The sequence below is a fragment of the Hemiscyllium ocellatum genome, chromosome 5 (genome assembly GCF_020745735.1).
Source record: "Hemiscyllium ocellatum isolate sHemOce1 chromosome 5, sHemOce1.pat.X.cur, whole genome shotgun sequence".
Lineage (NCBI taxonomy): Eukaryota > Metazoa > Chordata > Chondrichthyes > Orectolobiformes > Hemiscylliidae > Hemiscyllium > Hemiscyllium ocellatum.
The window spans coordinates 30,581,681-30,593,898 of NC_083405.1; the positions used below are offsets into that span (position 1 = coordinate 30,581,681).

The 12,218-nt window shown below is 38.5% G+C and overlaps 1 protein-coding gene across 3 annotated transcripts in view; it reads left to right on the plus strand.

Annotated features, from left to right (window-relative positions):
* The window catches only part of plekha8 (pleckstrin homology domain containing, family A (phosphoinositide binding specific) member 8), a 62,922-nt gene that overhangs the window by 885 nt on the left and 49,819 nt on the right, over positions 1-12,218 (plus strand). For all 3 annotated transcript variants that reach the window (XM_060825374.1, XM_060825375.1, XM_060825376.1), the window contains exons 2-3: positions 6,430-6,546; positions 10,086-10,241. In XM_060825374.1, the coding sequence (XP_060681357.1) occupies positions 6,430-6,546; positions 10,086-10,241 (273 nt within the window). The remainder of the gene's footprint in view (positions 1-6,429; positions 6,547-10,085; positions 10,242-12,218) is intronic.

Below are 12,218 nucleotides of genomic sequence, written 5' to 3' on the forward strand. Positions count from 1 at the left end.
TTCCCATGCTCCAGTTCTTCAGCATTATATGACTGAGCAGTAATTATGCTCGAGGTTTCTTTAAAATTATCTTTCAATAACATAAGACTGATTTACAAGTTAATTTTAATTAGAGTTTAAAATGTTCTGCAATTTACTTACTTTATTTGGAATCAATTGAATTGTTACTTCATACTGAAGTATAACTTACAATGTACAATAATGGATTTAGTGCACCCATCATTTTGAATATTTAGAGTTTTATTCTGACATCATTCCATTCACATTACCTGAGTGCCACTTGAATTCTGCTGTTCAGGAGAGAGTTCTGTGTGGATCTGTACACACACACACCTCTTCATAGGTGCCATCAGTAAATCAGTGTGGTTGATTGTAAACACATAGAGGTTTGTCGTATTGATGACAATGTTGGTTGAACAGTGTTATCTCAGAAGTTCAGTCATTTGTAGACAAATACAAAGTAGGAAAGAATTCACAGTTTCACTCAGCACATTTGTTATGCTTGGTCTTGGATTGTAACAACTTTATATTATACAGAAGTGAATTATTTCCAGATTGTGCATTTACTCTACAACTGTAGTTTTGGTGTCTTGTCTACTCTTGTCCTTTCAGTTCCCTTGTTTTCAGGAAAATCACTTTATATTTCAATTTTTCTGACTCACTTGAGAGATTCAGAAGGAAGCTGCAAATGGATTTATGTAAAGTTTTCATGGCCATAGCTTGATGTGGCTGTCACTGATAACTCCGTAGGAGGATTAATCAACAGTGAGCATTTGCTTTACTAAAACCATTTATCCGACATATTAGTCTAAGCAATTGCTTACTAATAATCTGCTTATATACCACTGCATTTAAGTACCAAGATGGGTGGACTATGTTTGGTGTCAGGTGGTTTCTCCCAATATATTTGACTAGGGAAGCTTAGAACCAAGTTAACCTCTGTGGCTGTCTCGGTATTGTAATATTTCCCAAACAGGATCCGAGTGGCCCAGTGACGTGTTATTTATCAGTACTTCATGCTGGCTTACTGGGGCCAGGGGAGACATATCCATTATTGGGTTAGAATGGTTCTCACTCCGATCCGGGTAAAAGTGAGGACTGCCGATGCTGGAGATCAGAGTCAAGATTAGAGTGGTGCTGGAAAAGCACAGCAGGCCAGGCAGTACCCGAGGAGCAGGAAAATCGACGTTTCGGGCAGGAGCCCTTCATCAGGAATCCTGATGAGGGTCTCCTGCCGGAAATGTCGATTTTCCTGCTCCTCGGATGCTGCCTGACCTGCTGTGCTTTTCCAGCACCACGCTAACCATGACTCATTCTGACCCAGCCAGCCTTGCAGACTAATGTTTTGGTGGATTGAAGAATTTTGTCTGGACAAGCATCTGGAGGCTACTTGAATTTTGTGTAGGCTGGCTACATAGTTTGTTAGCTTCAAGCAGTTCTCCTCTATAGATCAATGAGCCTTAGCAAAAACAGGAATTGCTGGAGAGACACAGCAGGTTTGGCAGCATATCTGGAGAAAAAATAGAGTTAATGCCTTTAGTCTAGTGATCCTGATTTAATCCTGAAGAAGGTCACTGCAGTTTAAATGTATATTTACTCACTGCAGATGTTGCCAGACCTGCTGAGTTTCTCCAGTAATTTCTATTTTTGTTTCAGATTTCCAGCATCCACAGCTCTTTATTTTATTTTGTTGACCCTTGGTTTTGGTTCCTGCAATCAGTAGCTTATCTCTCTGGATTTGGATGGTTGCCCATGTTGTTGTGGACAGATTTCTATATTTAATGTGGCCTCGGTTATTATGGATTTACTGACAGGAGAAAAACCTGTTTCTGGCAGCACATAACACTGAAAACCATATGAACCAGGAAAATGATTTCTTCATTCAGCTAAAAGCAAAATTCTACAGATACTGGAAGTTTGAAAATAAAAGAGAAAGAGCTGGAGAACCTCCGATCTGGAGGGATCTGTGGAAGAAACAGTTAATCTTTTGAGACCAGCATTATCTCTGAAGGAGGGTCATGCTGAACTCAATGTAACTTCTTTTCATCTCACTATAGATACTGCCAGTTTGCTGAGTTTCTCCAGCCCTCTCTGTTTATGTTATTAGAAAATCAATTGCCAAATTATTCAAACTAGCTTGGTAGACCTACCATTTTTATTTTAGTGGCTGAACTTTTGAGGGTATGGGGTTAATATTGTAGTGTTTTGTCTTCTCCATGTCTCTTGTAATATCAATACTGCAGCTAGCTTATAGAAAGTTATTCAGGAAATCCTATAATCATCCGTTCTGGCAAATGCAACTGGAGCTATTTGATTGTGTTTTGAATAACAGTTATATTAAAGACTTGAGGATGTTGGTGTTCGACATCTTGACTTTCCACTCAATACCAGTAGTAGGATAGACAGTGCAAGTGAAAATGGTTAAGTTTCTGGATGTGTCACCAACAGCAGATGCAGCCCTACCGTCAATTTAGAAGGTGCGGAGAGCAATTAAGGTTGCGTAAATACTTCTGGCAGTGTAACTCCTTTTTCCTGCTGGGTCATTGTTTGGGCTTCACAAAGGCAGAGCAGGTCTTTCCAATTCTGTTGTGTAATGTTGGTATTGATTGTGATATTCTGAGAGAGAACATTATCAAGATGGCAAAATGTACCTGTGGTCTTAAGTGGTGGATTATTGATTGTAATCAGAGAGAATGTGACCAAGGGAGCAGGTGTAGTTTGGACCATGACTTTAATGTTTTTTAAGCTGATTGTAGTCTAAAATGCTATGTCACCTGAACAAAGCAGTTGGATAAGAGCTGAATTTACTGGAGAATGTGATAGTTGGCAGTACTTCAATTGTAAAAATCTTATCAATGTGTTCAAGTCTCTCCCTGGCCTTGCCTCTACTTCTGCATTACAACCCTATAAAATCTCATTGCTTCTCTAATCCTGGCACTTGTGTATCCCCAATTTTGATTAATCCACCACTGGCTCTATGCATTCAGTTATCCAAACCACACATCTGGATTTCTCTCCCTTAAAGCAAGGTGGTAAGGAAACGCCAGGGAACTATAGACCGGTGAGCCTGACAACAGTAGTGGACAACTTGTTGGACGGAAACCTGAGGAACAGGATTTACACTTAACAGGACTTATACACTTAATGGTAAGGTCTTAAGGGAGTGTTGTTGAACAAAGAGACCTTGGAGTGCAGGTTCATAGTTCCTTGAAATAGGTAGATATGATAGTGAAGAAGCCATTTGGTATGCTTTCCTTTATTGTATTGAATACAGGAGTTGGGAGGTCATGTTGTGGCTGTACAAGACATTGGTTAGGCCACTTTTGGAATATAGTGTGCAGTTCTTGTCTCCTTCGTATCAGAAGGAATGTTGTAAAGTTGAAAGGGTTGAGAAAAGATTTACAAGGATGTTGCCAGGGTTGGAGGACTTGAGCTATAAGGAGAGGCTGAATAGGCTAGGGCTGTTTTCACTGGAGTGTCTGAGGCTGAGGAGTGACCTTTACAGATGTTTTTACAATCATGAGAGACATGGATAGGATAATAGACAAGGTCTTTTCCCTGGGGTGGGGGTGTCCAGATCTAGCGGGCATAGGTTTAGGGCGAGAGGGGAAAGATATAAAAGGGACCTGAGGGGCCACGTTTTCACATGGAGGGTGGTGCATGTGTGGAATGAGCTGCTGGAGGAAGTGGTGGAGGCTGGTACAATTACAGCATTTAAAAGGCATCTGGAGGGGTATATGAATAGGAAGGGTTTGGAGGAATATGGGCCAAGTGCTGGCAAAAGGGACTAGATTGGGTTGGACAGAAGTGTCTGCCTCTCTGCTGTACACCTGTATGACTTTCCCCTCTCCTTTAAAACTACTTCTTTGTACAAATTTTTGCTGACCTGTCTGAACATTTCTCAATAAAGTTTAGTGCCAAATCTTATAACACTTCTCTAAAGTGCTTGAGTTTGCTCTACTGTGTTAAAAATGCTATATAATAAGTGGTTATTATGTTAGCAAGTAATGCGAAATTAGTGGCAAAAAGTAGCAGTGATCTGCACAACTATTATTTTTGTATGCACTCTTGAAAAGTTGAAGATGTCATCACCTACACATTATTTGATATAGGTGCCTGTATAATCTTCTGAAATACCTTGAGCAGTACCAGAGTAAATGTATTTTCAGCAACACTGAGACAAGAAAACACTAAACACTGTCAAATATAAATGGCGCTGATACATGACACTGATCTGTTAATCCTAAGGGCCTGCTAGATCTATTAATCAGGCTATCATATCAACAGGAAGCTATCAGACTTATTTGCAATTCTGCCAGGGCTTCTATTGTTTAGAAGAATCTCCTGTAATGTATCATTGATAATATCCATGTATTCTGGTACTCTGCAGGGGTTGAAGGCTGAACAAAAAGTCATATTTGACGTTCCAAGCCAAAAGTTGAATGCTGCATGGATTTCCTCCGAAAGAATATTTTCTGCTAGTTCCAATTAGTTAACAGAAAATTTTATCTGCTAACAATGCAAAATGAAATTTCCAGTGACAATTCTATCTTTACGCTTTATAAGTATATGCTGCTAGCTTTTTTAGAATATTACGCAGCTTTGCATTCCAGATTTTTTTTGTTGAGGTTAAGGACTCTCTCACTCTCCATGTGGCTGTGTGATTCGGGTGGGACAATGGTTAACACTGTTGCCTCATAATGCAGGTTCCCAGGTTCGATTCCACCATTGAGTGACTGTCTTATGTGGGTTTCCTCCCATAGTCCAAAGATGTGCAGATTAGGTGGATTGGCCAATTTACACTTGTCGAATCCAGGAATGTGCAGGCTAGGAGGATTAGACATGGTAAATGCGGGATTACAGGGATAGGGTGGGTTTCCTTCAGAAGGTAGGTGCAGACTTGAGGGTCAAATGGTCTCGATCTGCTCTGTGGAGAAATATATGGTTGTGGGTTATGGAATCCCTCCAATGTGGAAACAGTGTGGATCTGTGCAGAGACACCACCAAATTGATTGCTATTACACCTTTTGTTATATTTGAGGGCAATATTTGAGGAGTTACCTCCACCATCATCTTTTGCAATTTTTCTTTCACAGTGAAAGTTTAAGGTTGAGTTTGATGGTATAATTGTTGAAATGTGGTTTTACGAACCATAAGTGAGAGTTGAGCAGTGTTCATAGAGGCCAGAATTGTCTGATTTCCTCTTTATCCTCAAGTTAATAGTAGCTCACTTTGATTCTTGAGACAGTGGAATTTTAGTTTTGGATATTCATTTGGTCAAAAGAAAAAATGTTTTCCTTCATATCTTGACTTCCTTGTGCAGCGAAGATACAACTAAACTATTTCTATTTGCAATAATACTAATTTTAAGTGATGCATAGTCTAAATGGACATATTTTGGCATATTTCAGTCAAAAGTATTGCCCCAGTTTTAAAAATGATTGTTATTGGCTCTCAGTAGTATTTCTGGCTATATCTCACAGCAACTTGTTGCATCTGCATATGTACAGTTCAATGTAAATTGGTGTCAGGGATGCTTTCTATCTCCATAGTGTATACTGTTACACTCCTAACTCATAGATTTTGCATTGAGATCACTTTACTGGCGTGAACTTGTAATGCTTGCTCACCTGGACTGCACTATATCTGGCTATGAAAGTTAAGGGAACTTTGATGTTGTAATAAATAATAATTACTACTGAACAACCTCTAATTCTGTAAAGTTAATGTTGTAAATGTGAAGTCTTACTCCCTGAGAAGAAATTTAATGCCAAGCAACTTTAATAGTTCCAGTTTTTCTCTCTTCTATCTCTCCCTTTAACCTCACCAGCATGTCGCAATCTTTATTTTACTATTTGTACATAATTTACATTTAATTTTTATTTCCTGTGTTTACTTCCCGACTGGCAGTATGCATGTTTTAGTGAGGATACTTCAGTCTGGTTGAAGAATATTGCAGCTGCTGGCTGTGCTCATAAGGCCACAGACACCCTATAGAGGGCACTGCAATAGGTTAGATGCCAGTTTAGTCAAACTCCCTAAGGCCTGTGAAGTAACGCCTGTCAGTGGTGAAAGCTGTAACTTTGCCCCTTCAAGTAAATTCTAGACTGTTACTTCAGTTTGCATTTCCTAAGCTGAACATTTATCTTCAAACCCATTTCTGTAAGGCAAGACACTGGATACAAAGAGATTGAGACTTAAAAGGAGCTTTCAGAATTATACATACTATTCCTAATTTTGAAGTCCAAGCTGGAAAAGATAGATGCTAAGGGACAAGGGAGTTTTCTTGTTGCTGGATTTTTGGCAAATATGAATTCACTGATAATTCTGAAATAATTGACGAAATAGTCCCAGTTTGTCTTGTTAGAAACACATGTGTATGCTATTCTATAGTTTAATAACTTGACATTACTCATGTTTTTTGTACAGGATGGCAGCCACGCTGGTTTATTCTTGCTGGAGGAATTTTGTCCTATTATGATTCACAAGAGGACACGTGGAAGGGCTGCAAAGGCAGCATTAAGATGGCAGTGTGTGAAATACAAGGTAAAATATAAGGTATTTTTTAACATCTTTGACCTTCAATTTCCATTTCCTTCCTGCTGGTATGGAATAATTAGAAAATTGGACTCAAAAAAGATTTTCATTATAAGTTACACTTGGCATTAAAAATTCTTGCATTTAGTATCTTCCCTTATTTGGTATTAACTCTTTATGGCTATAATTAAGTTTTAATTTTTAAAAAAATACTGTGTTGAACAGTGAAAACAGTACATTTCTGGAGTTCGTAGTTCAAAATATGGGTTATACCTTGAAGGAATGTAATGTGTGGTAACATTTAGTATGAATTCCAGTGTTAATCACTTCAAGTGAAAATAAAATGATAAAGCAATATATATTAAAATTATTTCATTTAAGCTGGCAATTCTATATTCCAATTTAATTATGTCAATGGATTGTACAGAATAAAGATGCAATAATTTTGATTAAGGATGTTATTTTGAAGCTGTTTGGTGTATTTACCTGTGTGAAGAATGGATTTTAATTATAATTAATATGGAGAGGTTTTTGTTTTTTTATATTTTTGTTATATTGCCTCTGAGCAGCTTACACACCAGAATTATGAAAAGAATGTTGTTTAACAAGTGAGGAATTCTCTTTACACCAACTTCCAGAGGTTTTAAAGGATGGCATAACATCTGCAGGATGATCAGTCTCTGACAGAGAGAAAAACAATGAGATTTGGGTTTAGTCAGTTTTCGAAAGGTACAATGGGACACTGAACTTCTGATAGAAAAAGCTGGTTACACAGAATGGTATACCTTATGTTTCTGATGTTTTGTTTTTCATTATCTATGTAGTTCCAGTCATGTAATTTAAAATGTATATTTATTTTTTGTAAATGTGTCATCCATGTGGAATAATTTATGCCACAGCTATATTTACTTTTCTTAGTTTAGTCTTGTGCTCCATTTCATGATGATTTTTCTGTAAGCTTCAACAACAAACACAACCGGTTTATGTTGGTAGTCTTCAATCACAGCGAACGAAGCTGACTTTTCTTCTGAAAAACCAAACAACTGATATGTGGATTGAGGCACTATATTTTTTTTTATTGACAAAAAAAAACATGCATCCTCCCTCAACCTTTTCTTTATGATCTCTATTTCTGATCTGTTTCAATGCTAAGATCTAATATAACTACTGTATTTGAATCCAGGCCACTTGTATTGCAAGGAGGTTTTTGAACATCAGAGCAGTACATATGCCAGGAATTCTACAGTGTCACACGAGTTAAATTTGGGAAAATGTCTGACCTTGAACCTATCTCAGTGATTGGAAAAGATCTATGTAGTCCAACATTGAAATTTAGGCACTTTGCACCCAGATGCAGACCGTGTATTTAATTTCTCAGCAATATTCTTAAAGCTAAGTAGCAGGAAACACAAAATACTGCCTATTCCCCCCATTAACCCCATCCATTTAATGTTTTTCCAACTGGGATAGACCAGCGATCCATTTCTCTAGATCTTTTCCTTTGTTCTGGCAGTAAATTTGAAAAGGTGCTAAAATGATCTATTTCAACAAATCCTCCTTTAAATGGTTTTCCATGTAACCAGAGGGACTAAGGGCCAGCTCATGCACAGAGCTACTGCTGAAGACCATTGGTTTCACAACAGAACAATAGTGCCCACTTTTGTTTCCATTCCAAATGCAGTGAACAACCAGACAGTGAACCTTTTTGCATGTGAATGCATCTGGATGAAAATGGGTCTGGCTACAGGAATAGAGTGGAGTACAGAAACGTTGAGCTGGATTTTTTATCAAGGAAATAGATATTAGGAGTCGGGAATTTTTCCTGATCCAATAATCCATTCTCCATTCTGGAGGAGCAATCCTACCCTAGTTTCATGTTGTGGAGGAAGACATGGGTTCGTGATCAGCTAGCTGTCTCCAGAAGCAAACCTGAGACAGCAGCAGAGATGGGCAAGTGGTTAGGTCAGCAGGTTAGAATTCATACCTATTTACTGGGATATTAGCCCAGTTATAACCTTGACCATTCAGCACACAACTCATACCATCTTCAATCCATGCTAACATATTTTGCATTCCTTTCATATCTCAAAGCACCCTCAATGCCCCCTCATATCTCTCATTTCCCCATGCATTGCATATATTCATTCTTTCAGCATCTTAGGTGGTCAGAACTGATGAGCTATTTCCAAACCTAACCAGTCTCTGCTCCTGAAATAGAAGCTAAACGCAAAGAGACTTTGAAAATCTCTGGCAATAAAATTGTTCATCTTTCAATTTCTTAAAAATGCTGATCATGCACACAGCCACACATTGTGTTAATGACAGAATACCTCTTAATTCCCTGTAAATAAACACATTGACATTGAAAATAAATCTTCAGAGGAAGATGAAGTTATTACAAAGAATAAAGATGACAATCAACCAATGTTTGCTCAGCACTGCAAGCTGTGTCACAATTGCTTACAGTGCTGAGCCCATTACCATTTTTGATGCTCAGGCAAGCATTCATATTGAGTGCTTAAATTTGCAAAGTGCCTAAATTTCAATGTTGGACTACATAGATCTTTTCCAATCATTGAGATAGGTTCAAGGTCAGACATATTCCCAAATTTAACTCGTGTAACACTGTAGAATTCCTGGCATATGTACTGCTCTGATGTTCAAAAACCTGTCAGACTCCTGTATGTTGAACAGATGGATAAACATCAATTTCCCCCCAGGTGGCTTCATTAAGATTGCTTGCCTGTAATTCATGAGTGGCTAATGCGCTGATGGAGTCAAGTTGACATAGCTTGTACGGAGTGTGTGCTTTGCTTGTTTAATACATTTATAACATTGAATAACCTGATTTTTCTTGATGGACTATTTTCAATGTCCTTGTGTGTTTGCACAAAATTAAATTTGTCATTGAGAGCTTGAGAAGACAAGAGGCAATGTTTTCCATTGAATGTAGAATGGCTGTTTTTCTTTCGATTCCTGACTCCAGACAAGAGTCTCGACATGTTCTCGATTCCTCTGAGTTGCCATGAAGTATGGCTAGTATGCTATCAAGATAGAGTGATGTTTGAAATGCCCCCCTACCATGGAGTTGGTAAAGTTGAGCGCTGGCTGCAGGTACCGTGGCCCTTGGCTGGTAAACGTTTCCATCATGGGGCCAAGAACTTCAGAACTGAGTCCTGTACATCATTTTTAAAAGCCTTTCAACTTGACCTGACTCCACAAAAATCTGGGCCTAATGGTCCGGTTTTAACTGTTTGTTTTGTGGGTGAATTTCAATTGATTTAAAATCTTGTGGATCATTTTCAAATGAAAGTGGATCATAAATAGGAGACCTGTGCGGATGGCTGTTTTTGCCTTGTAGGAGCAACCATTATCAGCAAAATAACCTGAGATTTTTGGTTTAGGTTTCTCTTTGATGTATGAATGGCAGACTTTGGGTTAATTAATCTGCTCATGGTCTTTATATCTTTCTCGTCACCACTCAATCTTCACTACCAACGCTTCCCCCGTCCCTCGGGGATATTATTATCCATTTCTTTCATTTGCAGTGCATAATAGTGACAACACAAGAATGGAGCTGATCATTCCAGGGGAACAACACTTCTACCTGAAGGCTGCGAATGCTGCTGACAGACAGAGGTGGCTTGTCGCCTTGGGATCTTCCAAGGCTTGTCTGACGGACAGCAGGACAAAGAAAGAGAAAGGTAAGTTTTGTTTTCACTGTTGGGACAGGACTACTATTTTTGTATCACTTTAACAGAGCATACATTGCACAAAAGGAATTTGAAAGGATCTTTTCTGAAGTGTCTTGGTGGTACAGTTTATCTTTCCTGCTCCTAGAATCATTGAATTCCTACAGTATGGACCTGATTCTATACAAAATTGTCAAAGAAGTACTTCATTGTGAAGATGACAGTAGAAACATTTGAGGGGAAATAAAAAAGCTGCTGAGTGCGTAAAGCAAAGATTTGGTGGAGGCCTATGAGATGGTTCCCTGTTTCCACTTTTAACAAGAGACTGTGTGGTTCAGGGAGGGAATTGAGAGATTTGTCCAAATGTGTGCTTATGATTTGAAACTTCAGGTTTGTACAATACAATACAGTTTATTCAGTGGCATTCTAGGACAATGTTTGTTCTTTGTGTTTGAGCAGGAGGGGAAAATTGGATATTTGCCATTTTAATGTATTGTTGCAGCTTTGATAAGGAGCATAGGAAAATATTGCTTTGGAGCTGGAATACGTTATTTATCATTCCACCCTGTTCTGACATTTGGTAAGATCATGACTGATAGACCACAACCTATTTTTCTGTCTGCACCCTTTAACTCCCTTGTCAGTCAGAAATCTAACTCTCTTTTAAATAATTTCAGCAACCCAACCTTCACTGCTTTGTGGGGGAAAGAACTCCACAGACTAATGACCCTTTGCGAGAAAAATATTCTCTTCATCTTAGCCTTAAAATGGATACCTCCTATCCTTAAACTCTTTCCACTAGTTCTAATTTCTGTCACTTGAGGAACTTTCCTTTCAGTTACCAACATTATCAAGTATCTCCATGATTTTTATATATCATGATAAAATCATCTTTCATTCTTCTAAATTCCAGTGGGTGTGTTTTGAATCCATTCAATAATTCATCAGAGAAATGAGTTGAGTGAACTGCTTCAAATGCTAATGTATGTTCCAAGGTGAGAAAAACTGCACAAAGCTCTCACTGTAGTTTCTCTATGTGCTTATACAGCTGCAGTGAAACTTCCTTTCATTATATTCCATTCTGTTTTGTCATGACCCATTTGGGAAAGTGCACTAATTTACAAGCCACATTACACTCCAGGATCAGCAGAAAAGTTAACAATTTGATCAAAGCCCGCAAAGTCCCGATTTAATTGTCGGTTGGAAGTAAGTTAGCAGAAAGCACTGACCAGGTTCCTGCACTTCACAAGAACTACCACTTATTACAAATGAGCAATATCTAAACATGAATAAGCAGCTGTGAACTATCAACATGTGGCTGTACTAGCCAAATCTCTAAGCCACTTTTAAAATTCTTCCACATGCACACAGACAGATAAACAAACAAATAGATATTGGACTTAGGTTGGAAGGAAAAATCTGGGAACCACAGATCAATAGCGCCAATTTGCAGGGTTTATTGAGGTATCCCTTCTGCTTGCCAAGATTTCCTGTTCTTCGATCTTCTGCGAGAACCTCCTTTAATAATGGATTCCAACAATACCTGTATGGGATCTGTTAGCTTAACTGAACTATAATTTCCTGCTCTCCTCAAAACGAAGAGATACATTAGCTGTTTTCCAGTGCTGGCACCCTTCCAGAATTAAAAACAATTTGGATAATTGGAACCAAAGCAACCATTATCTCTGCAGCCATTTATTTCAAGACCCTAGACTACAGTCCACCTAGTCTTGGGGATTGTCACCCTTTAGTAGTTTTTCCAATTCATCTTCCCTGTTGGTAGCTATGCTAGGTGGCCGATAAACTATTCTTCAAGTAATCTCCCTCCTATAGGAAGGATGTTGTGAAACTTGAAAAGGTTCAGAAAAGATTTACAAGGATGTTGCCAGTGTTGGAGGATTTGAGCTGTAGGGAGAGGATGAATAGGCTGGGGCTGTTTTCCTTGAAGCGTCAGAGGCTGAGGGGTGACCTTAACAGAGGTTTATAAAA